We start from the raw sequence: 27,300 nt of genomic DNA on the forward strand, positions 1-27,300 counted from the left end.
AGACGAGGGTCATGACGTGTCGAGAAAGAAGGGGAAAATGGAGTCCCTAGAGAAAGCAAGAACAAGATGGGTGTCAGGAATGGAGCAGCAGTATTATCATAAGAAGACGTGTACTTGGAACACAGCGGAGGAATGGAGGGAAAAAGAGAGGGAGAAGAGCCCTAAGAGAGAGAGGGAAAAAGAGGGTGAGCATGAGTCGGATAAAAATGATGGAAAAAAAGAAGAATGGTAGAAGGTGTAAGCAGAGGGAGCTGAAGACAGGAGGAGAAAGGGAAGTGAATGAGGGTGAAGTATCAGAGGTGGTAGGTGCGGTAAAGTTAGCGGAGACCGAGAAATGTACTGAGGATCAGGATGAAGAAGAGTCTGTGACAGTAGGGGTGAAGTTTATGGGAAAAGTGGACTCTTGCCTTTTGGCTGATCCATTTGTGGTTTCACAGTGGGTGAAAAAAGAGTTGGGTCATGTGGAATCGGTGAGGGTAACTAGAAGTGGTCTAGTGATAATTGTTTGTGTTTCTGTTGGGCAGAGGAAGAATGCGCTCAAAGTAAAATGAATGGGGGTAAGAAAAGTGAATTGTTTTGTTCTCAAGAAAAGGGCACCAATGAAAGGCGTGTTAACCGGGGTGGCAGTAGATATAAAAGTTGCCTAGCTGAGGGCAAAGATTTCCGGTGTATGTGATGCTCGTCATTTGTTGCGACGCGGACAGGGTGGTGAGAGTTGGGAAACAGAAGATTCATTGTCTGTTCTTTTGCGTTTTGAAGTTGAGTCTTTGTCTGACAAAGTGAAGTTAGGATATATAAGTTACGAGCGTATGTGCCGAATACATTAAAATGTTACAGTTGTCAAGCTTATGGACATGTGGCAGCAGTGTGTATAAGGGAGGGTCCAAGGTGTGAGAAATGTGCAGAAGTGCATGAGACAAGGGAATGTGTAGTATTGGAGAAAGTAGTGGAATGTGTTAATTGTAGGGGTGCCCATGGAGCTGGGGATCAGAAATGTCCCGTGCGAGAGAGGCAGGTTGAGGTTTCCAGGGTTACAGTAGTGCAGAAGTTGCCATATGCTGAGGCGTTGAAGAAAGTAGAGGAAGATGGGTTAAGGGGGAGGAGTGGTGAGAGTAGTAGAGATATACCTGTATAGAGGGATAGGCCAAAAGGTGATATAAGTTTCAGTAAAATGGGATTTTTAGCATTTATAGCAATGGTTATTAATTGTACTGCAGGGATGGATTGGAAGTCTCAGACAATTGAGGTTGTGGTGGCAGTTGCAGAGAGGTATTTGGGTGTGCGAGACTTGACAGCAGAAGAGTTACAGGGTGTGTTAAGTGGTGATGTCCCATCCTTTCAGGATGATGGCATGAGGTAGGAATACATTAAATGTAATGGAGTTGTACTCCAGTCTAGTAGGTGGCGGTAATGCAACAAATTGGATGCCAACCACCGTTAAACCTCATAGAAGAAGAAGAAACTCACAAAAGCTCTGACGAAGGCCGTGAGGCCGATACGTAAGCTCAAATCGGTCACATACACATGGTTAGCGGATGTTATTGTGAGTGTAGCGAAATGCTTAATAAAGAGCAGTGATACTATCAAGAACAGTGTGCGGGTTCCTCCTTTTTTCACTGTTTCCAAAACTAAAATATGTTACGAACAGAGTGGACAAAGTTTTTTTTTACTTTACCCTTTGCCAACGTTACTAAAATGTTGTTTAGAAGGAGTGCAATGACGAATTGAGTTACTGTACACGTTCACTTCCGAGTCGTTTACTAACGGCAATACGCAAATATATACTAGAACGCGCCAATAGGCTCTCGCTAGCTCGTGCTTGGCTCTGCCCACCTCGTTGTTTGTTTTCCCCACTGAGAGTCATTTGCTCACATTGGAAACTACAGGCGGTGGTCTATATTGTGCTACGCTAGCAGTACAAGAAACAAAACCAACAACTGCGCTGTAGTAGTACAGTAACGTTTTTTATTACAATGCACCGGAAATAGTGACTCAACTACTGTGGCTCAAACGATTGATATTTTGAATCAGAAAAAATTAAGTTGTCTAATCTGTGTGGGTTTACTGAATCCGGTGAGAATTCCCTGTGGACAGAGTTACTGCGAATTATGTATTGGTAACTGGGATCAGGATGACCAAAGTAATCCTTACCACATATGCTTCCAGTGCAGAGAGACCTACACCCCAAGACCTGTACTAGACACAAACACCAAGTTTGATGAAATTGAAAAAATAAAGAAGACTGGATTGCAAACTGATGACACTGGATCTGGAAACATAGTCATATACTCCAAGTCAAATACTGAGGAAACATACTGAGGAAATACTCAGCAAACATATCCTGAGAAATCAGCACCTGTTTAGCAAGAAAACGGTATGGATAATAACATCTGCAGTGACTAAACTACATGGAGTATCATTGAATGTGGCACAGTATGAAATTAGCCTACTGTATATTGTTGAGTGAATTAAACAGGCCCCTCCCATCTACCAGAGAGGGCAGACACATTTCTATTTATCACAATATAACATTCAGGAAGAGTGTATAATGTTGTAATACCACGGTAGTATTGCCTCAGTAACAGTGCATGTTTGTCCACAGAAGATGAGTGGGACCAAGAAGACATGCAAACAAGAAACCCAGTCATCAGCTCCCTCTTCCAGTGGACAGGCTGTGGAAAAACAGGACTTGGTAAGTCCAGAGTTTGTATGTACACAGTAGGTACATGTGTGTTCAGTGATACCCTCCTGATTAAATTGTTGGTGATATCATACTTCCCCCTAATTGTTTCTCTGACCTCCTTACCCTCTTTAACTTTGATGTCTATGTCACTGCCTCACCTGTCCCCCAATTTATAACTTGATGAAGGAGTTTCAGGATCCAGAGCCAGAGAAGACACAGGAACTGTATGCTCAAATGGATTACATCCTGGATAGGGTAAATCAAAACAACTTCCAGCAATCGATGAAGGCAATTACTGAGTTCACCATTAACACAGAGGCCAGACTGAAGGGCATCATTCACCTCATATATGAGAGGGCCCTGGCACAACCTACCAGGTCTGCGACCTATGCCAACATCTGCCGCTGCCTCATGGGGGTAAGTCTGCATCTATACAATTCTCCGTCTGTTTTTATTTTGTCTGTCTCTCAGAGGTGATTGCTATTTTTTGTCAAATGCCAGGGACCACACACCAAGAACAGCAGGAAATCATACATATTATGCTTTTAACCTGAGTTTTTTTCTCCCTTCTGCATATCCTCCTCCTCAGCTTAAAGTACCCACCGCTGCCAAACCAGGAGTGACAGTAAATTTCCGCAAGCTGTTTCTGAACCGAGTCCAAACAAACTTTGAGAACATGGCGAGAAACAGTTGCGAAATCTTCCGGCAAAAACAGGAGATGGTGGATGCCATTACCAAGGTAGCACATCCATCCCTTCAGACACACTGTCGACTACATTATAGACCAACATTTTGAAACATGTTTTTGAGATATTCTAATCTGATCTAAATGATATTCATTCCTCTGTATGATTTTAATGCTTTGATGTGTGATTGATTATGTTGTCCTAACTGTGCATTGGTAATATATTGTGGTGCTATTCCCTTCAATTGATAATTGGAACACGGTTTGTTATCTAACTAGTAACAATTTGTATAGTTTAACTTGTTAACTTTCCTGATTCCTTCCAGGTGGAGGAGCGCCAGCGAGTGTGGGAGGAGCTGGAGGAGGCCAAGACCAAGGAGCAGAGGCAGTCGCTAGGCAATATCAAGTTAATGTGTGAGTTGTTCAAGTTGAAGATGCTGACTGAGCACGTCATGCACGACGTCATCGTAAGGCTGCTGAAGAACCAACATGATAACTCTCTGGAGGGTCTCTGCACATTACTCTACACCATCGGCAAGGACTTGGACATGGAGAAGGCCAGGGTACAGCATTTTGTCTGTCCATCCATCCGTCTGTTTGTTTTTGAACAAAATAAAAACATTTTATTTTTTATCCATGACAGCAAAATCAATGGCATTGCATCAATGGCATTTTTATTCCACATTTTGGGATTGATCAATCCAATAGATTCAGATCTATAAATCAGTCAACTACATTCACCTGGCCTGTCTATACTTCCACAGCCCAGAATGGATCAGTACTACAAGATGATTGTGAAGATTATGAAGAATAGGACAACCTCCCCCAGAATCACAAGCATGCTGCAGGATGTGCTGGACCACCGAAAGGTATGGCCATTTATTCGTCTACCTCTTTAAACACCCGTATCTAACCTATTAGTTGTTTCATTTTCTTGTTCTATGCTATTAAACCCATAGTATGTAGTTTATATGCATCAATTGTAGGAATTACAGTTCTATCAATTCTATAGTATTACAGATTATTGCATTGCCAAAATGTAATGTTTTAGATAAGTGATGTAATGTTTCTGTTGTGTGTGTGTGTGTATTTTTCTCTCTAGAAAGAAACGGCCCAGCTTGGTAAGTTGGTGGAAAAGATGGAGAAGACCGGGCTGCAAGCTGACAATGATGCTGAGAAATACACTCGACCTGGAGACACAGAACCTGTTTTGCGTCCTCACTATAAGTCATTAGCCATGAAGAATCAGAAGCTGGTCAGCACATCTATACCACTACAGGAGAACACATGTCCCCATCATGATGATAAGCCGAAAGCTGAAGACTCAGCTGCTGCTCAGGGGGCTACCAAAAAGGTATGGATGGGATACCATTATAGGCTTAGTATAAGAGGTACATAGATATGTGGCAGGCTGTTAATTGAAATGCATTCATGACTACCTCATGAAGCTGGTTGAGAGAATGCCAAAAGTGTGCAAAGCTGTCATCAAGGCAAAGGGTGGCTACTTTGAAGATTCTCAAATATAAAATATATTTTGATTTGTTTAACACTTTTTTGGTTACTACATGATTCCATGTATGTTATTTCATAGTTTTGATGTCTTCACTATTATTCAACATTTTAGAAAATAGTAAAAATTAAGAAAAACACTGGAATGAGTAGGTGTGTCCAAACTTTTGACTGGTACTGTATCTATCAGAAAGGGTTGTGTTTTGATCCATTGTGTGATGTCAATTACAACTGTCTGTATGTTTGTCCACAGAAAAAGGTGAATGTGCAGTTGAAGACATGCCAACAGATAATCCAGGAGAGAGAGGAGGAACTACAGAAACTGAGACAGGAAGTGGAGTCTCTAAAGGTGCGACATTAGTTGACTGATGGAGTCATGGGTAACTGCACACATGGAGTGTGTCTGAAAGTGGTCGTGTCAACAGAAGTGGGAGGATCAACAGAAGTGGTTGTATGGAAAGCGAATCATCTAATTGGGCAGATTTGTAGCCACTCAAGACCATTTTGCGTGGCTGATTGGGCTGCACGATGAGTCGATTGTTGACAACTGTAGCATTTTAGCTAAGCTTAAACCTTTTCCTAACCTTAACCTCATTCTCCTAACCTGCCACGTTAATTATTCTAACCTGCCACGCATTTTAGCTAACCCTAACCCTTTTCCTAACCTTAACCTCATTCTCCCAACCTGACACTTGAATTCTCCTAATCTGCTACGTTAGTTCTCTTCACCTGCTATGTAAACATTAAGCTGGTCTAATTGATAGTGGAGCACTAATGTTAGACCCATTACAGTTGATCCTCACTTCTTTTGCAACACCCACTTTCAGAAACACTCCCGAGTATGCAGTCACCCACACCATGTGATGAGCTGTTTTAGGGCTCGTCTGTGGGTGAATCTCAATTGTGTTTGCTTTTTTTATTTGCATTTATTTTGGGTAACCAACATACAGTGCATTCGGAAAGTATTCAGACCTCTTGACATTTTCCACTTTTTGTTACGTTACAACCTTTTTCCGCTCATCAATCTACACACAATACCCTATAATGACAAAGCAAAAACCGTTTAAAAAAACAACAACATTTTTGGTAATTTATAAAAAAGTAAACTGGAAATATCAAACCCTTTACTCAGTACTTTGTTGAAGCACCTTTGGAAGCGATTACAGCCTCAAGTCTTCTTGGGTATCATGCTACAAGCTTGGCACACCTGTATTTGGGGAGTTTCTCCCATTCTTCTCTGCAGATCCACTCAAGTGCTGTCAGGTTGGATAGGGAGCGTCACTGCACAGCTATTTTCAGGTCTCTCCAGAGATGTTCGATCAGGTTCAAGACTGGGCTCTGGCTGGGTCACACAAGGACATTCAGAGACTTGTCCCGAAGCCACTCCTGCGTTATCTTGGCTGTGTGCTTAGGGTCATTGTCCTGTTGGAAGGTGAACCTTCACCCCAGTCTGAGGTCCTGACCGCACTGGATCAGATTTTCATCAAGGATCTCGCTGTACTTTGCTCCATTCATCTATCCCTCGATCCTGACTAGTCTCCCAGTTCCTGCCACTGAAAAACATCCCCACAGCATGATGCTGCCACTCCCATGTTTCACCGTAGGGATGGTGCCAGGTTTCCTCCAGACGTGACACTTTGTATTCAGGTCAAAGAGTTAAATCTTGGTTTCATCAGACCAGAGAATCTTGCTTCTCACTGTCAGAGTCCTTTAGGTGCCTTTTGGCAAACTCCAAATGGGCTGTCATGTGCCTTTTACTGAGGAGTGGCTTCCATCTGGCAACTCTACCAGGCCTTATTGGTGGAATGCTGCAGAGATGATTGTCCTTCTGGAAGGTTCTCCCATCTCCACAGAGGAACTCTGGAGCTCCGTCAGTGACCATCATGTTCTTGGTCACCTCCCTGACCAAGGCCCTTCTCCCCCGATTGCTCAGTTTGGCCGGGCAGCCAGCTCTAGGAAGAGTGTTGGTGATTTCAAACTTCTTCCATTTAAGAATGATGAAGGCCACTGTGTTCTTGGGGACTTTCAATGCTTCAGAAATTATTTGGTACCCTTCCCCAGATCTGTGCCTTGACACAATCCAGTCTCGGCACTCTATGGACAATTCTTTCGACCTCATGACTTGATTTTTGCTCTGACATGCGCTGTTAAATGTGGGATCATATATAGACAGGTGTGTCCCTTTCCAAATCATGACCAATCAATTGAATTTACCACAGGTGGAATCCAATCAAGTTGTAGAAACATCTCAAGGATGATCTATGGAAACAGGAAGCACCTGAGCTCAATTTCGAGTCTCATAGCAAAGGGTCTGAATACTTATGTAAATAAGGTATTTCTGGTTGAATTTTTTAAAATAAAAATCTAATTTGTAAGTTGCTCTGGATAAGAGCGTCTGCTAAATGACATAAATGTAATGAAAATGCAATTTGCAAAAAATGTAAAACCTTTTTTCGCTTTGTCATTATGGGGTATTGTGTGTAGATTAATGAGAAGAAAAAAATATTTCATTTATTTTAGAATAAGGCTTTAACGTATCAATGTGGGAAAAGTCAAGGGATCTGAATACTTTCCGAATGTACTGTATACAACAAAATGTACAATGTGGACCCAGAGGGTATCTCTTAAAAGTATTAATTAAAAACGCTTTTTCCAAAATTACAAGCAACCATAAATACATTCATTTATTTTGACATCCTAGAAAGTGGCACTATTTTCTGCACTTTTCTCTGACATTAATTAAGAATCAACCATATTCATTTCACATTTCGACCTTAAAAAAACAATCAAATCAAACTTATTGTCACGTGCGCCGAATACAACATGTGTAGACCTTACCATGAAATGCAGTTCAATAAGAGTTAAGAAAGTGTTTACCAAATAAACTAAAGTAAAAAATAATAAAAAGTAACACAATAAAATAACAATAACGAAGCTATATACAGGGGGTACCGGTACCGAGTCAATGTGCGGGGATACAGGTTAGTCGAGGTAATTTGTACATGTAGGTAGAGGTGAAGTGACTATGCATAGATAATAAACAGCGAGTAGCAGCAGTGTACAAAACAAATGCAGGGGACTGGCAGGCGATTCTTGCCGCGACCGGCTGGCGGGCGTCTCTGGCCGCGACCCTGGCCGCGCCCGGCTGGCGGACGACCCTGGCCACTCTGGCAGATCCGGCACGGCGGGCCACTCTGGCAGATCCGGCACGGCGGGCCACTCTGGCAGATCCGGCACGGCGGGCCGCTCTGGCAGATCCGGGCAGGCGGGCCGCTCTGGCGGATCCGGAACGGCGGGCCGCTCTGGCGGCTCTGGGCAGGCGGGCCGCTCTGGCGGCTCCGGGCAGACGGGCGGCTCCGGGCAGACGGGCCGCTCTGGCGGCTCCGGGCAGACGGGCGGCTCTGGCGGCTCCTGACTGGCGGGCGGCTCTGACGGCTCCTGACTGGCGGGCGGCTCTGACGGCTCCTGACTGGCGGGCGGCTCTGACGGCTCCTGACTGGCGGGCGGCTCTGGCGGCTCCTTACTGGCGGGCGGCTCTGGCGGCTCCTGACTGCCGGGCGGCTCTGGCGGCTCCTGACTGCCGGGCGGCTCTGGCGACTCCTGACTGGCTGGCGGCTCTGGCGGCACCAGACTGGCGAGGCTGGGCTGACGCACTAGATGCCTGATGCGTGGGGCTGGTACTGGACCTGCCAGCCTGGAGACACGCACCTCAAGGCTCGTGCGTGTAGCGGGAAACACTGGACCGTAGAGGCGCACTGGCGGTCTTGAGCGCAGGACTGGCATCACCCCTACTGGCTGGATGCCCACTTTCCCCTGGCACATGCGGGGCGCTGGTACTGCGCGTACTGGCCTGAAAATGCTCGGCCTCGCCACCGTACCCATCACCCCAAAGCACGGGACCTGTCCAGTTCGTCTTTGCCTAAAAAGGGTACGGGGAGCTGGCCTGGGGCTCCATCTTCGCCCCGCCAAACTGCCCTTGTGCCCCCCCAATTTTTTTTATTGGGGCTGCCTCTCGGGCTCCCTTACCAGCCGTGTTCCCCGGTCCTCGCCAGATATCCTCCGCTGCTTGGTCCTGGTATGGTGGGTAGTTCTGTCACACTTGTCGTCGTAGAGAGAAAGGGACCAATGCGCAGCGGGTTTCGTGCTCAACATATTTATTTATAAAATAATGCGAACACCACGGAAGAAAACAATAAACAAACTAACGACATGAAACAGTGAAAGCAGGCTCAACAAAAAGCAGTGCTCTCAAACAACTACCCACGAAAAACAAAGACAAACACACCCTACTATATAGGACTCCCAATCAAAGGCAACTCAACACACCTGCCTTCAATTGAGAGTCCAACCCCAATCAACTAGACATAGAAACACAGACATAGACCAGTGACAAACCCCATAATACATACATCAACTACCCTCTGCCACGTCCTGACCAAACTACAATAACCAAATATACTCTATACTGGTCAGGACGTGACACCATTTGATTAATTGTTCAGAAATCTTATGGCTTGGGGGTGGAAGCTGTTCATTCTATTCATTGCACATCATACCTATCATTCAAATAAATACACCTGACCAGCAGTAGGGAGCACAAGGGGCAGTGGAGTGGTTCATCTTACTTAGACAACCTTGTCCAAAGGAAAACCTTTGCCTGCTTTTTAAAGCAATTTTCTACTTTTTTCTTTGCTTGATCTTCAACGGGAGGCTATTTCATAGACAAATGCCTGTATAGAAAAACCTTCTCATTGCAGTACTATTTAATATTGGTATTTTACAAGACATAACACTAGCACTGGTATTTTAACTGTGCTGGTTATAGACCATATCAATGTATTTTTTTTTTATATAAGCCATCCTCCTGTAACTCCTGTACCCCTATGTGGGTCCTAGGGGGGACATTAAGCATATACCTGATAACATTATTTTGCATGACCTGCATTCCACCTTTTCAGCTTTTTTGATAGCCCACTAGCGGTTTCTTAACTTTGATGTTAACATATCTAGTGTTATGATATAAACATTTACATTTTTTGAAATAATTTTAGCAGCAATCAGTTCTCCAGAAAGGGATTGATTTAGGGACATACCAAGATAAGTTACACTTGTTTTACATTCAATCTCCTTGCCTGCACAGTTTACCTTTATCTTGTCAGCCCAAAGCAATCTACGTTTTGTTCCACACAAAATCGATTCAGTTTTTCCCAAATGTAGCGACAATTTGTGGTTAGTCAACTAATCTCTAACAAATTGCAATTCCTTACTCAGGGTCTCCTCTATGTAAACTGTATCTTTCCCTGATACCAGTATGGCTGAGTCATCAGCGTAAAGCATGAGTTTGCACTTTACTATATCTGACATATCATTGACGTACAGTACCAGTCAGACGTTTAGACACACCTACTCATTCAAGGGTTTTTCTGTATTTTTACTATTTTCTATATTGTAGTATAATAGTGAAGACATCAAAACTATGAAATAACACATATGTAATCATGTAGTAACCAAAAAGTGTTAAATATAAGAGGCAGCTCTATCCTTTAGCTCAGTGAGGATGCTGCCTGTATTCCATGGCTTCTGGTTGGGATATGTGCGTATAGTCACTGTGGGGGGGAGGTCGTCCATGCATTTATTAATGAAGCTGGTGACCGATGTGGTAAACACCTCAATGTTATCAAATAAATCCCGGAACATATTCCAGTATGTGCTAGCAAAACAGTCCTGTAGCTTAGCATCCACTTCATCGGACCACTACCGTATTGAGCATGTCACTGGTACTTCCTTTTTGAGTTTTCGCTTGTAAGCAGGAATCAGGAGGATGCAGTTATGATCAGATTTGCTAAATGGAGGGTGAGGGAGAGCCTTGTATTTGTTTCTGTGTGTGGAGTAAAGGTGATCAAAGATGAGTTTTGTCACCTCTAGTTGCACAGGTGAAATGCTGGTAAAAGTGAGCTGAAACGGATTTCAGTTTCCCTGCATTAAAATCACCAGCGACCGGGGGACCCGAGGCACCGCACAATTGGCCCAGCGTCATCTGGGTTAGGGGAGGGTTTGGCCAGATGGAATGCCCTTGTCCCATCGCTCTCTAGCGACTCCTTGTGGTGGCCGTGCGCGTGCACACTGACTTTGGTTGCCAGATGTACAGTGTTTTCTCCGACACATTGGTGCAGCTGGCTTCCGGGTTAAGCGAGCAGTGTGTCAAGAAGCAGTGTGGCTTGGCGGGGTCTTATTTCGGAGGACGCATGGCTCTCTCGACCTTCGCCTATCCTGAGTCCGTACGGGTGTTGCAGCGATGGGACAAGACAGTAACTATCAAATGGATGTTATGAAATTGGGGAGAAAAAGGGGTAAGAAGTACCAATAATAAATGCAAAAATCACCGGCCACAAGAAGCACTGCTTCTGGATGTGCATTTTCTTGTTTGCTTATTGCCCTATACAGCTTGTTGAGTGCGGTCTTAGTGCCAGCATTGGTTTGTGGTGGTAAATAGACAGCTACGAGGTATGCAACTTAGAGGAGCAAAAACTAGAGACTTCCTCAACAATAGAGCTCACGCACCAGTTGCTGTTAACAAAGAGACACACCCCTATCCCCTAGTCTTACCCAAGGCTGCCGTCCTGTCTAGATGATGCATGGAGAAACCCACGAGATATATATTATCCATGTCCTTGTTCAGCCAAGACTCCGAGAAACATAGGATATTACAGTTCTTTCTGTCTCGTTGAAAGGATAGTCTCGAACGGAGTTCATCCAGTTTGTTCTCCAGTGACTGCACATTTGCCATCAGAACAGAGGGAAATGGCAGTCTATTTGTTCGCCGACGTCTCATTAGCATGCCGCCTCGCCTGTCTCTTTTTAGCCGCTGCTTCCTCTTTCAAGTCCCAGGGATTAGGGCCTGGTACAAAGTAAGAAGAACGTCTAGAGCTGCTGACTCGTTGAAGTAGAAATCTTCGTCCAAATTGAGGTTAGTGATCGATGTTCTGATCTCCAGAAGTCGTTTTCGATCATAGGAAATTATGGCGGAGACATTATGTAACATAAAGTTAAGATCAGCATTAAAAAACACAAAATAGCAGTATTTGTCAGGAGCCCGTAAAACGTCAGCTATCCACCGCAGCCCATCAATCATGACAGGGAGTATGCAAGTCAATACTTTGGGAGAAGTGTGGAGAATTCGGGACGCAGACAATGCTTACCAAAGTTTCTGAGCAAAATGTGTCACCAGACACCTCTTTCTCTCTCTGTCTTTTGATAGTGCTTATCACAGGCTACAATGGAGGGCAGTGAGAGGTTCTTCACCAAGCTGATTGAGACAAGGTGCTCAGAGGTGAGAGAGGTGATCCAAGCTAAAGAGAAGGAGATGGTGAGTGAGGCTGAGGGACTCCTACAAACACTGGAGCAGGAGCTTGATGAGCTGAAGAGGACCGAAACAGAGGGTAGACAGCTTCCACACATAGAGGTCTACCCCCATTTCCTACAGGTAAAATCAATAGCGCTCGAATAAAGTGCTACAGATGTTTACAATAACATTTTAAGAGTGTAAAGTTTGAACACTGACATTTAGAACGGGAAAGGTTTGGATCAGTTTTGAACAAAGGTATTTATTTTCTCTCTATTTGTCAGTCAATATCATTCAGCACTTATAGACATATATATATATATATATATATATATATATATATATATATATATATATATATATATATAGACAACTTCAGCTGGGGATAAAGACCCATTTGGGAATACAGGAATACTTAACCCTATATCATCATTTACACTAGACCTCTTGTTTTGGATTGTAAAACACAACCTGGAAAAGGAAATCAGAATGTTGAAATGGTTTGCGTTTGATTCAAAATTTAAACCAGGTATCTACGATAAAACATTTAAGGAATGTGCTGAGAGAGGCATGACAGCATTGTGTGCAATTGTAGAGGATGTACAACTCTGTTTTTATTTCAAGGAGAAATATGGGATGGAAAACCAAGGTTTCTTCAGATACTTACAGTTAATGGACTATTTTGAAAAAGAGAAAAAAAAATGACAGAACCTTCTTTCAAACCAAATATGACTATCCATGTTATTCGAAATGCATATCAACAGGCAATGTCCAAGACAACCTCTTCACTGTGTCATGGCCTGATAGACTCAACTCGTTATTTTAAAGCAAAATGGGAAAAGGAACTGAATATAGACATCTCAGAGGAAGACTGGGACAATATATCCAGTTCCCAACATACAGTGCATTCAGAAAGTATTCAGACCCCTTGACTTTCCACGTTTTGTTACATTACAGCCTTATACTAAAATTGATTACTGTTTTTTCCCTCATCAATCTACACACAATACCCCATAATGACAAAGCGAAAACAGGTTTTTATGCATTTTTGCAAATGTATTAAACATAAAAATCAGATCACATTTACATAACTATTCAGACCCTTTACTCAGTACTTTGTTGAAGCACCTGTAGCAGCGATTACAGCCTCGAGTCTTCTTGGGTATGATGCTACAAGCTTGACACACCTGTATTTGGGGAGTTTCTCCCATTCTTCTCGAAAGATCCCCTCAAGCTCTGTCAGGCTGGATGGGGAGCGTCGCTGCACAGCAATTTTTAGGTCTCTCCTTTGATGTTAGATCGGGTTCAAGTCCGGGCTATGGCTGGGCCACTCAAGGACATTCAGAGACGTGTCCCGAAGCCACTCATGCATTGTCTTGGCTGTGTGCTTAGGGTTGTTGTCCTGTTGGAAGGTGAACCTTCACCCCAGTCTGAGGTCCTGGGTGCTCTGGAGCAGGTTTTCATCAAGGATCTCTCTGTACTTTGCTCTGTTAAGCTTTCCCTCGGTTCTGACTAGTCTCCCAGTCCCTGCCTCTGAAAAACATTCCAACAGCATGATGCTGCCACCACCATGGTTCACCATAGGGATGGTGCCAGGTTTCCAGACGTGACACTTGGCATTCAGGCCAAAGAGTTAAATCTTGGTTTCATCAGAACAGAGAATCTTGTTTCGCATGGTCTGAGAGTCCTTTAGGTGCCTTTTGACAAACTCCAAGTGGGCTATCATGTGCCTTTTACTGAGGAGTGGCTTCAGTCTGGCCACTACCATAAAGGCCTGATTGGTGCAGAGATGGTTATCCTTCTGGAATGCTCTCATCTCCACAGAGTAACTCTGGAGCTCTGTCAGTGACCATCGGGTTCTTGGTCACCTTCCTGACCAAGGCCCTTCTCTCCCGATTGGTCCATTTGACCGGGCGGCCAGCTCTAGGAAGAGTCTTGGTGGTTCTTAACCTGTTGGGGCTAGGGGGCAGTATTTGCACGGCCGGATAAAAAACGTACCCGATTTAATCTGGTTACTACTCCTGCCCAGTAACTAGAATATGCATATAATTATTGGCTTTGGATAGAAAACAACCTAAAGTTTCTAAAACTGTTTGAATGGTGTCTGTGAGTATAACAGAACTCATTTGGCAGGCCAAAACCTGAGAAGATTCCTTACAGGAAGTGGCCTGTGTGACAATTTCTTGCCCTCCTTGATCATCTCTAACAATTACAGGGGATCTCTGGCATGACGTGACACTTCCTACGGCTCCCATGGGCTCTCAGAAGGCGGGAAAAAGCTGAACGATGTAATTCCATCCCCAGGCTGAAACACATTAGCGCGTTTGGCAAGTGCTCTATCAGAGGGCCATTAGACTGAGGCTCGTGCATGAGGGGATAGCATGCTTTTACTTTCACTCTCTTTGTAATAAAAAAACGATTTCCCGGTTGGAATATTATTGCTTTTTTACGAGAAAAATTGCATAAAAATTGATTTTAAACAGCGGTTGACATGCTTCGAAGTACGGTAATGGAATATTTAGAATTTTTTTGTCACGAAATGCGCCATGCTCGTCACCCTTATTTACCCTTTCGGATAGTGTCTTGAACGCACGAACAAAACGCCGCTATTTGGATATAACAATGGATGATTTGGGACCAAACCAACATTTGTTATTGAAGTAGAAGTCCTGGGAGTGCATTCTGACGAAGAACAGCAAAGGTAATAACATTTTTCTTATAGTAAATCTGACTTTGGTGAGTGCTAAACTTGCTGGGTGTCTAAATAGCTAGCCCTGTGATGCCGGGCTATCTACTTAGAATATTGCAAAATGTGCTTTCACCGAAAAGCTATTTTAAAATCGGACATATCGAGTGCATAGAGGAGTTCTGTATCTATAATTCTTAAAATAATTGTTTTGTTTTTTGTGAACGTTTATCGTGAATAATTTAGTAAATTCACCGGCAGTGTTCGGTCGGAATGCTAGTCACATGCTAATGTAAAAAGCTGGTTTTTGATATAAATATGAACTTGATTGAACAAAACATGCATGTATTGTATAACATAATGTCCTAGGGTTGTCATCTGATGAAGATCATCAAAGGTTAGTGCTGCATTTAGCTGTGGTTTGGGTTTATGTGACATTATATGCTAGCTTGAAAAATGGAATGTCTGATTATTTCTGGCTGGGTACTCTGCTGACATAATCTAATGTTTTGCTTTCGTTGTAAAGCCTTTTTGAAATCGGACAGTGTGGTTAGATTAACGAGAGTCTTGTATTTAAAATGGTGTAAAATAGTCATATGTTTGAAAAATTGCATTTTTGAGGTATTTGAATATCGCGCCACGGGATTACACTGGCTGTTGAGTAGGTGGGACGCAAGCGTCCCACCTAGCCCATAGAGGTTAACTTCTTCCATTTAAGAATGATGAAGGCCACTGTGTTCTTGGGGACCTTCAATGCTGCAGCCATTTTTTGTATTCTTCCCCCGACACAATCCTGTCTCGGAGCTCTATGATTATTTTCTTCGACCTCATGGCTTGGTTTTTTCGCTGACATGCACTGTCAACTGTCGGACCTTATATAGACAGGTGTGTCCCTTTCCAAATCATGTCCAATCAATTGATTTCACCAAAGGTGGACTCCAATCAGGTTGTACAAACATCTAAAGGTTGATCAATGGAAACAGGATGCACCTGAGCTCAATTTCGAGTCTCATAGCAAAGGGTCTGAATATTTGCTAAGAAAAAATGTAACCTGTTTTTGCCTTGTCATTATGGGGTATTGTGTGTAGATTGAAGATTTGTATTAATTTAATCCATTTTAGAATAAGGCTATACCGTAAGAAAATGTGGAAAAAGAAAGGGCTCTGAATACTTTCTGAATGCACTGTACTTCTTCAAACTCAAGAACATGGAGAGTTCTGTTGGAGAAACAACTTGTTTTTTTTTTGCCCTCCTAGAATCAAAAGTCAACAGCTAACTATACAACAGCCATGCTGGCAGCTGTGTGGCTATGTGGATGCCAACCACACCCATTTGTTTTGTCCCAGAGAATGTGATGGGCAGTCACAAATACTTGTTAAAAGTCACCTTGCTGCAAGTAAAAAAGCCATTACCAGGAACTGATATAAAGTAAAAGCCCCAAAATGATAATCCAAGATATCTTTAATATGGAAAGCTTGACATACATATACCTTAAGACTCCAAAATCCTTTATTCGAAAGTAACTGGGAGAAATGGATATTATTCACAAACCAGGAAGACTTGATTCATTAATATCTTGTGAACCTTTAGTTTATTGTTTTGTTTGTTTTTATCTGTTTTTGCTGAACTTTTTTGAAAAGGTATTATAAATATATATTTAAAAAATAATATAGTACACTTCTATCTCTGCTCACTACATATAACTATTTATATGAACACCTTATATGTTGACTTTTACAATGTTGCGGTGTATTAAGACGTTTTTCTGAAATGGATTTGTGGTATGTCTGATGTCCTGCATGTTTCCTTGTTTGTTTGTAGAAATTGCCCAGCATCACTGAGGCTTTTGAAGAAGTGATGACATGTGCCTCTGAAATGCAACAGCAATTTGAAGATTCCTCCAAGTTGCAATTTCTGGAGTTTTCTAAATCAGGTGCTTATTTTAGGTCTGAAAAATTCCAGTAATTTTCCTAACATGCCCAGATTTTCCAGAAATCCTGGTTAGAGGAATTTAGATTCCCTGCTTATTCCCTCCTTATACAGGGAATCTTCCAACCTGGGAATATTGGTTAAATTACTGGGATTGTTGCAACCCAAGGCCTACTATTTCTGTGCACAAGCCAAATTCCTTCATACATGAACACTTTTTTTTCTCTATTTCTTTCAACAGTTGAAGAAAGTCTGGGACCATACAGTAAGTACCCAGCTAGCACAACGTTCTGAGAACCATATGTTTCTTAGAGCTTGTTGAGTGTGTGGTTGTCCTACGGTTATTTTGCATACAACCTTCCCACAACGTTCTGGGAATGGTGCCGATTGCCCAACTAGCACATCATGTTCTGAAAACCATATATTTCTTTGGTGGGAATTTCAGTACTTCAGCTTAACATTTCCTACAGGTTTCCTCATGGTTCTATTTCAAATAATGTTCTCAAATTGTTCAGAGAATGTTTTAAGAAACAACGTTTTTCTGTGGGAATTTCAGTAGTTCATGATAAAGTTTTCTACAGGTTTTTTCAATGTTCTATTTAAAGTCATGTTCTCAGAACATTAAGAAAACTTTCTATAAAAAACACAAGAAAACATTACCGTAATTTCCGGACTATAAGCCGTAACTTTTTTCCCACGCTTTGAACCTCGCGGCTTAAACAATGACGCGGCTAATATATGGATTTTTCCCGCTTTCAAATTTTTTCCCCCACAAAAAAACACATTCTGTGACGTGCTCAGTTTTTTGGCGGCATAAAGCTTTCATTAGACCAATGAAATTGCCGAACGGGTTAAGGTCAAACAACTTTTTTGTTTACTGTTTAGATTAAATCTAGTGCTCTCAAACTTCCCATCATTCTGATTACGGTAGTCATTTTGTCACCCTCATCATGGCAAAGACACGGAGAAATGCATATGATGCTGTCACGTCCTGACCAGTAATAGGGGTTATTTGTTATTATAGTTTGGTCGGACGTGGCAGGGGGTGTTTGTTTTATATGGTTCGGGGTGTGTGTGTATGTAGAGGGGTGTTGGATTTATGTGTTCCGGGGTTTTTGGTTTATGTTCTTGTTTTGTATTCTAGGGTTTCTATGTTGTGTATTTCTTTGTTGGCCTGGTGTGGCTCTCTATCAGGAACAGCTGTACATCGTTGTTTCTGATTGAGAGTCATACTTAGGGAGCCTGTTTTCCACCTGTCCCTTTGTGGGAGATTGTTTTTGCACTGCTGTTAGTATAGCCTGCGAAACTGTTGTACTGTCGTTCTTTGTTTATAGTTTTTTCGTGTTCACTTATAAATAAAATAATGATGAGCACGCAACCCGCTGCGCCTTGGTCTCTAACCTACGACAACCGTGACAGATGCAGCTTTCAAGTTGAAGGCGATTGATCTGGCTGTTGGGAAAGGAAATAGAGCTGCTGCACGGGAGCTTGGTCTTAATGAGTCGATGACAAGCCGTGTTTCGTTAAAGCCTATTTATTTTTGTTACAAGCCGTGTTTCGTTAAAGCCTATTTATTTTTGTTACAAGCCGTGTTTTGTTAAAGCCTGTGTAAAGTTCATTTGTTTCAATGTACCGGTAGGCACCTGCGGCTTATAGACATGTGCGGCTTATTTATGTTAAAAAAAAAAAATGCTAATTCAGTGGGTGCGGCTTATATTCAGGTGCGCTCAATAGTCCGGAAATTACGGTAGTAATGTTTAAAAAAGGTTCTAAGAATTGTATTTAAAAACATATATATCCTATCATGTTAAGTGTGTTCTTGTGTGTTGGCCGCACCCACTAATTGGCCACACCTGATTTTAATGAGTGATAGCTCCGTGATGGCACTGTGGACTAATTCCATGGATAGACTATAGAAGATCATAGGTTCAAGTCTCACTGACGGCATGCCACAATTAAAAATAAATGTGTTTGCATGATTAAAGCTTAAGCAAAATAATGTCCATGTGTCCTATCTGTGCTTGGAATTAAAATCAGTTAAATTAAACTAGCAGTGTTGAAACATTCTCAGAACGTTATTTAATGACCTATAATTTTAGTTCTCAGAATGTTAATACCACCTCCCAGGAAAACTTTCAGGGAAACATAGTAAAACGCTCTCAGAACCTCCCTGAAACATTCATGTGTGTTCCCTGAACAGGCTACGTTTTCACTTCCATTCAATACTTATGACTTAGTTTCCAGAACCAATGGGAAACCAAAAACGTACGTTCCCACAACTTCCAAGGAACCAAATGTGCTAGTTGGGTAGTACCATCACAGCACAATTACTGGCATAAAGTAAAGGACCTAACATACAGGACTGACATACAACCTCCTCTTTCATCTTGTTTTCATTTCCTCTCTCTCTCTCTTCTCTCTCTCAGCTATCAGTTCTCTTAGCACTAGCAGACAGGCAGTGGAAGAAAAGGACTTGGTAAGATCTGGTCAGATTAATATGTACATGTGTATACGCTCCTGGTTGAATATCGATGGAGATAATATCTGTTGCTGATGCTGCCCCTTTATTATTTAACTCTGCTTACTCCCCCTTCTGCCCCCTTAACTTATTACATGAAGCAGGACTTTGTGGACCTAGAGACAGTGAAAACAGAGGAAATGTATGAACAAATGGATAACATCCTGACCAGCCTGACTGCCAAGAACTTCCATCAGTCGATGAAGGTAGTGAGTGCATTCACCATTGACACAGAAGACAAACTCAAGGGCATCATTGGCTCTATATATGAGAGGGCCATCTTAAACCCTACCAGCGCTGAGGTCTATGCCAAGGTGTGCCACCAACTCAAGGGGGTACGTATGCATCTGTACAAGTCTCCATGTGTGTATTTGTGTTTGCCTGTCATCAACAGCTGTGTATTGTTTTTAATATGATTTTACCAACTCTTAGGGCAACATACACTGAGTGTAGAAAACATTAGGAACACTCTTTCCATGACATAGACTGACCTGGTAAAAGCTACAATCCGTTATTAATGTACTTGTTAAATCCACTTCAATCAGTGGAGATGAAGGGGAGGGAAGGATTTTTAAGCCTTGAGACAATTGAGATGTGAATTGTGTATGTGTGCCATTCAGAGGGTGAATGGCCAAGAAAAAAAATGTAAATGCTTTTGAATGGGATATGGTAGTAGGTGCCAGGCGAATGTGTCAAGAACTGCAACGCTGCTGGGTTTTTCACGCTCAACTGTTTCCTGTGTGTATTGAGAATAGTCCACCACCCAATGGACATCCAGCCAATTTGACACAACTGTGGGAAGCATTGGAGTCAACATTTTCAAGTATTGTGGTGGCAACATGTTATGGGTATGCTTGTCACCAGCAGCGACTGGGGAGTTTGTCAAGATCAAAATACATTTGAAAGGTTTAAGGAAAACCCGCCGTAGTCTTCTAAAAACTTAAACCCTGGGATAGAGTTCCTTTTTAGCGGGACAGTTAAGCACATTTTAATGCAAAAAAACACACCAAACTGGCTTTCCAATATGTATTGAGTGTTTCTGAGTGGTACAGTATCAACCCCCTGACCTAAATCTGCGTGAAAAATCATAGCCAAGGTTTGAATATTGCTGTCTATCAATGATTCTCAACCAAATTTACTGAGCTTAAGCAATTTTGACTAAAAACAATGCCCTAAGAGTTATGCAATGTCGGTAGAATCTTATTCAAAATGATTCACAGCTGTAATGACTGCAAAAGGTGCTTCCACCAAGTATTAGGCTAACTCTGCGGTGTGAAGACATACGCAATCAATATGTCTTCACATTACAATTTCTATTAGATTTTAAACCCTTTTGTTATTTGAAGGCAGCAAAATGTGAAGACTGTGTGCAAGGGGTGTAGACCTTCACTAGTGACTGTATATATAACAAATAAGTATCCAATACACTAATGTAATAGTGGTCAACGTTCAGAATCTAATCCGAACTAATTAAAATCTAACTCTCTCTGTCTCTCTCGCTCCAAAATCGGATAACCCGTCAATGAGTTTTTGTCTCCTACATATCCTGCCCTTTCAGCTCAAAATACCTGGAGTGACAGTAAATTTCCACAAGCTGTTGCTGAACCAATGCCAGAAGGGCTTCGAGAAGGATAATAGTAAGATCTTAAAAGAAAAACAGAGGGAACTCGACACCACCACTGAGGTAGCACATCATACAGCAACATTTTATCAATGAGATGTCAAAATCCACATTACATAAACTTAATTTCTCTTTATAATGCCTTATTCTTTATAAACAATTGTAATTGATTAAGTTTCCCTTAACTTTACATTGATAATACATTCAAGTATTCCCTTCAACGGATCATTGTAACGCTTGTAACAACTTGTACCTTGTTTAGTAAAATGCAATTTGTATTAGGACAAGGCAGGCTGAACAGGCATCCCGGTTTCCTTCCAGGAGGAGGACCGCCAGCGACTGAGGGAGGAGCTGGAGGAGGCTAAGGCAGAGGGGCAGCGAGAGTTGCTAGGCAACATCACATTCATCTGCCAGTTGTTCAAGTTGAAGATGATGACCGAGGGCCTCATAGACTACTGCATCGTAAAGCTAATAAAGGATGGGGATGATGATTCGCTAGAGGGTCTGTGCACAATACTCTTCACCATTGGCAAGGACTTGGACTTTGAGAAGAACCAGGTCTGTCTGTCTGTATAGATTTATTGATGTGCGTCTTTTGTTTGTCAGTCAACAGCATTCAATTTAGCCTGTCTATACATCCACAGCCCAGAATGGATGAACACTACACACAGATTAATCTGATAAAGGAGAGAAGGAGGACCTCCCCCAGAATCCGCTATATGCTTCAAGATGTGCTGGACCACAGAATGGTATGACCAGCTATCCCACAACCTCCACTACCTGTTATGTTGGTTCTGTCTTTTGTTGTCTGTCTGTCTCTCTTTCTCCCCCTCCCTCTCTCTCACCTATCCTCTAATCTTAAAGCACTGATATTAGATTCTTGTTCAAGTCTGATGTAATGTTTCACTCATGGTTCCACTTTCTCTCTCCAGCTCCATTTGTACAAGGGCCAAAAGGAAGACCGTTGAAGACCAGGACCATGTGTTTTTCCAATTCCTCTGTCCTGTGTCTGTGTTCTTTTGTCCATCTTAATCTTTTTTCTTTTTATTGGCCAGTCTGAGATATGGATTTTTCTTTGCAACTCTGCCTAGAATGCCAGCATCCCTGAGTTGCCTCTTCACTGTTGATGTTGAGACTGGTGTTTTGCGGGTACTATTTATTGAAGCTGCCAGTTGAGGACTTGTGAGGCGTCTGTTTCTCAAACTAGACACTCTAATGTACTTGTCCTCTTGCTCAGTTGTGCACCGGGGCCTCCCACTCCTCTTTCTATTCTGGTTAGAGCCAGTTTGCGCTGTTCTGTGAAGGGAGTAGAACACAGCGTTGTACAAGATCTTCAGTTTCTTAGCAATTTCTCGCATGGAATAGCCTTCCATTTCTCAGAACAAGAATAGACTGACTAGTTTCAGAAGAAAGTTCTTTGTTTCTGGCCATATTGAGCCTGTAATCGAATGCTCATGCTCCAGATACTCAACTAGTCTAAAGAAGGCCAGTTTTATTGCTTCTTTAATCAGAACCACAGTCTTCAGCTGTGCTAACGTAATTGCAAAAGGGTTTTCTAATGATCAATTAGCCTTTTAAAATTATAAACTTGGATTAGCTAACACAACGTGCCAATGTAACACAGGAGTGATGGTTGCTGATAATGGGCCTCTGTACGCCTATGAAGAAATTCCATAAAAAAATCTGCCCTTTCCAGCTACAATAGTAATTTACAATATTACCAATGTCTACACTGTTTCTGATCAATTTTATGTTATTTTAATGGACAAAAAATGTGCTTTTCTTTCAAAAACAAGGACATTTCTAAGTGACCCCAAACTTTTGAACGGTAGTGTATAGAGTCCAATCACAAGAACTGAACATAGCCTGTGGTACACTCCTACTCTGTTGGAAAGAGCGACTGGTATCTTTGTCCTTGCCGTTTTGCATTGAAATGCATGGTTCTTGTGGGTTACCAGGTTTCAACTCAACCTTTTTATGCAAGTAAAGTACAGATGTAACTCTCGAGGGTCGCAGCGGTCTAAGGCACTGCATCTCAGTGCTAAAGGAGTCACTACAGACCCTGGTTCGATTCTAGGCTGTATCACAACTGGCCGTGATTTGGAGTTTCATACGGCAGGGCGTACAATTGGCCCAGTGTCGTCCGGGTTAGAGTTTGGCTGGGGTAGGCCGTCATTCTAAATAAGAATTTGTTCTTAACTGACTTGCCTAGTTAAATAAAGGTTAAATAAATACAAATAAAAATGTAGGATCTTAATTTGAGGCAGTTTGTTACAGCAGGAAAATAATCCTGCAGCAACAGTAAATGTGGATTATAGTTTATGTTTTTTGTTGGGGTTGCTGCATTTTACGTTAGGGCAAATCAAGTCTGACATTTTAAAGTGAAAATTACAAACTTTAGAAAGCGTATTCAAGGTTTAAAAAGCTACAAGTTTATATTTCCTGCTGTGCAAGAGAATTCTCATCAACAAGAGGGATCAAATTAAGATCCTACATCTGTACATGTCACGTAAAAAATGTCACGACAGGCCTGATGGAAACAGCTAGTTTGTTTTGTAAACTTTCCAAAGTTTGACAAAACAAGGTGAGCTTGTTTTTTGTCGTTAAAATTTATTATGTGAGAAATGGCAGTGGAAATGCATTAATGCTTAAATATTGATATAACAAGACAATATTAAACATTTTGTCCCCCACAAATGATGCAGTGCCCCCCCCCCCCCTTGGCCCAATTGAGATCATGTGTGACTAAATCGCGTGTGAGATCAATTGAGATCGTGTGTGAATTAAAATGTGCGGCTAGATTCTCCCTCTGTGCTTTGGCTCCAACAATACCTACCTCGGTCTTATCTTGATTTAGCTGGAGGAAGTTGTGAGCCATCCAAGTATTTAAATCACTAATACAGTCTAATAATTAACCTCTAGGGGACCCCTTCCCGTTCTTATCCCGTTAACGGTATTGATTTTGACAACAGCCAGTGGAAAATCAGAGCGCCAAATTCAAAACAGCTAAAATCTCATAATTCCATTTTCTCAAACAATCAACTATTTTACACCATTTTAAAGATAAGACTCTCGTTAATCCAACCACATTGTCCGATTTCAAAAAGGCTTTACGGCGAAAGCATAAAATTAGATTATGTAAGGACAGTTCCAACACAAGAAAAACCACACAGCCATTTTCCTAGCAAGGACAGGCGTCACAAATACCAGAAATTCAGCTAAAATTATGCACTAACCTTTGACGATCTTCATCAGAAGACACTCCTAGGACATTATGTTACACAATACATGTATGTTTTGCTCGATAAAGTTCATATTTATATCCAAAAACAGCATTTTACATTGGCGCGTAATGTTGAGAAATGTTTTCCCTCCAAACCTCCCGGTGAATGAGCACAATGAGCACACATATTACAGAAATACTCATCATAAACTTTGATCAATATAGAAGTGTTATGCACAGAATTATAGATACACTTCTCCTAAATGTAACCGCTTTGTCAGATTTCAAAAAAGGTTCACGGCGAAAGCACAATTTGCAATTATCTGAGTACAGCCCAGAAGACACCAATCACAATCAAACAGAAACCCGCCATCTTGGAGTCAATAAAACTAAGAAATTACATTATAAATATTCACTTACCTTTGATTATCTTCATCAGAAGGCACTCCCAGGAACCCCAGCTCCATAATAAATGTTCGATAAAGTTAATATTTATGTCCATTTTGTTTGCGCGTTAGGTTCACTATCCAAATCCACAACGCGCATGCTTACTTAGTCCAGACGAAAAGTCAAAAAAGTTATACTACAGTTTGTAGAAACATGTCAAACGATGTATAGAATCAATCTTTAGGTTGTTTTTATCATATATCTTGAATAAAATTCCAACCAGACCTATCCGTTCTCTTTAGGAGTGAATATGAACTCAGCTCGCTCCCAAGTCATTGCGCGTGACTGAGCCCATGAGTTATAATGGGACAGCTACTTCCTTGTGCTGTAATTCCCATCAAATTCACCATAGAATCTTCAAACACAGTTCTAAAGACTGTTGACATCAAGTGGAAGCTTTAGGAAGTGCAAAATGAACCCTAAGTCACTGTATACAGTCAAGGCAATCACTTGAAAAAACTACCTCAGATTTTCAACTTCCTGCTTGACTTTTTCTCCGGTTTTTGCCTGCCATATGAGTTCTGTTATACTCACAGACACCATTCAAACCGTTTTAGAAACTACAGAGTGTTTTCTATCCAAATCTACTAATAATATGCATATTCTAGTTTCTGGGCCAGAGTAGTAACCTGTTCAAATTGGGTACGTTTTTCATCCGGCCATGAAAATACTGCCCCCTAGCACCAACAGGTTTTAAGCCGTGGAGCTAAAATCCTCTGGTGACACAAATGTAGTTGTGTATTGTCTGCATAGCAGTGAAAATCAATGCTGTGCTTTCTGATCACGCTGCCAAGGGGTAACATATATAAACTGAATAGTACCAGACCCAAAATTGAACCCTTGTGGAACGCAACATGTGGTATGTATTTTCTCTGAGTTATATTCACGAAGGGTGACAAAGAACTCTTGACCGGTTAAATAGAGCCTAAACCAATTTAGAACAGGACCGGAGAGGCCGTCTCTCCAGAAGGACATCATGGTCAACAGTGTCAAATGCAGCACTTAAATATAAGAGTACAAGCACAGAGGTGATTGGCATCTGGGTTGGCTCTAAGATAATTTACCACTTTAACTAAGGCTGTCTCTGTGCTGTGGTGGGCACGAAAAAACAGATTGGATTTTTTTCAAAAATGAAAAAAAGTGATTAACAATAGATTGCACTTCTTTAGATATGCAATTAAAAAACTATTTTGAAGGTGGTGGGAATAGGATCGAGAAGGCAGGTAGAAGGCTTAAGTTGTGATATTACTTTCCTGAGCATGTCTGTGTCAACCAGGGAAAATAAATCCATAGTGCCTTTGTGTGGTAGTCTAGGGTACATATCAAACTTCTCATCAGGTCTTGCTTGTGAAAGCTTGATTAACTGGCCCAGTGAGCTTGGCAGATGTTGACCGCTGCAGTCTCTTTAGCTAATCCACTCCCTGTACTCCATGTCATGTGCTAAATAAAAAACACCACCTGCTGGAGAAGACACATTTTGGGTCCAGTTATCATTCTCACCTCTTCCTCATTTCAGTTAATTATTATAGCTTCTGCCTTGGGCCAATCGGTGTAATTTTGTAAATGCTGGATCTCTATCGCAGGACACATCATTCACCCAAGTTTTGTCGAAATTGAGCCAGTGCTGTCTGAGATCGTGTGTGACTAACGTACAGATGGACAAATGGATGGAGACCGATCCACAGTCCCCTTCTCGGTTTCATCATGGGGGACAATAACCATCATATCGAAGTAAACTTGGAGTCACAAAATGACATGCTGTCTGGTCCTCCCACTACGACTCGGGAAAGCATTGAAGTTTATTAAGCTACAGATTAAATCAATTATGGTGAACTTCACAGGGAGGTGAAACTGCGAGGTGATGAACTTGATGCTCCTTTCCAATCAATATCCAGGGTCTTATTCTAACATGATGATCGATGCTTGGCTGCTTTTTGAGAAATAAAATCTCTCCCTTTGGCAAATAATAATCTCATCATGTAGGCTATACCCCCACTGTATCTTCGAGCGGTTGGCTACAGTAGATACCAGAGTGGGCACATTCACTCTATAACGCAACATATTTTGTGACAAAACCATCAGTAGAATTTAAAATGCAATGGAAACCCATTTTACTGGTATTTTTCATTTGGTACATGCAGAAATGTAACTGCAAAAGTTGTATTTATGTGCACTATGTCATCACCCACAGCCTTTTATCGGCAACAAGTCAATTTGATGGAAACATCTCTGGTGGGAAAATGCAAATTTGAGAATATTTGCATGAAAATCTGTCACCAATTGAGTGGAAACCTAGCTTGTGTTGTAATATGACTTATTTCTACTTTAATATGCTAACAAATAAAGTACCTGATGATATAAGCATAGTGGATACTGTGACTAGTCATTTACGGGGGTGACATCAACGTTTATACAGATTAATTACATGCATCAGTTCCAGAATTAACTTTCTAGTTCCATCCTTTAAAAATGACTTGCCAGGTAAGACCATCTGATAAAACACTTTCCCTTTAAGCTATTTTGGCAACACCTCTACACAGAGGAATTGGATAGAGGGCAAACTTGCCCCAAAGTTTGTTTTAGCATGGACTAGTCAATTGGGTGGGACTTCCTATGGTATTTTTTGTATTTTATTAGGATCCCCATTATCTGTTGTG

At 41.8% G+C, this 27,300-nt stretch overlaps 1 protein-coding gene across 5 annotated transcripts; it reads left to right on the forward strand.

The window, feature by feature from the left end:
- LOC106590197 (uncharacterized) lies at positions 1-27,007 on the forward strand. Of its 5 annotated transcripts, XM_045710609.2 has the most exons (18): positions 1-185; positions 2,167-2,374; positions 2,603-2,692; positions 2,870-3,100; positions 3,273-3,422; positions 3,695-3,931; positions 4,133-4,237; positions 4,471-4,722; positions 5,131-5,226; positions 12,136-12,360; positions 16,727-16,838; positions 17,076-17,099; positions 19,261-19,310; positions 19,454-19,687; positions 20,911-21,036; positions 21,295-21,531; positions 21,618-21,722; positions 21,906-27,007. In XM_045710609.2, the coding sequence occupies exons 3-18, from the start codon at positions 2,606-2,608 to the stop codon at positions 21,939-21,941; spliced, it is 2,307 nt and encodes a 768-aa protein (XP_045566565.2). In that variant the 5' UTR covers positions 1-185; positions 2,167-2,374; positions 2,603-2,605; the 3' UTR covers positions 21,942-27,007. The 5 variants fall into 5 exon arrangements, with proteins under 5 accessions (XP_045566565.2, XP_082826831.1, XP_082826833.1 ...); XM_082970705.1 differs by lacking the exon at positions 1-185 and having other exon boundaries at positions 1,505-2,374; positions 19,457-19,687; XM_082970706.1 differs by lacking the exon at positions 1-185 and having other exon boundaries at positions 1,506-2,374; positions 5,137-5,226.
- The last annotated feature ends 293 nt before the right edge of the window (positions 27,008-27,300 follow it).

The sequence above is a fragment of the Salmo salar genome, chromosome 29, assembly GCF_965601325.2.
Source record: "Salmo salar chromosome 29, fSalSal1, whole genome shotgun sequence".
Lineage (NCBI taxonomy): Eukaryota > Metazoa > Chordata > Actinopteri > Salmoniformes > Salmonidae > Salmo > Salmo salar.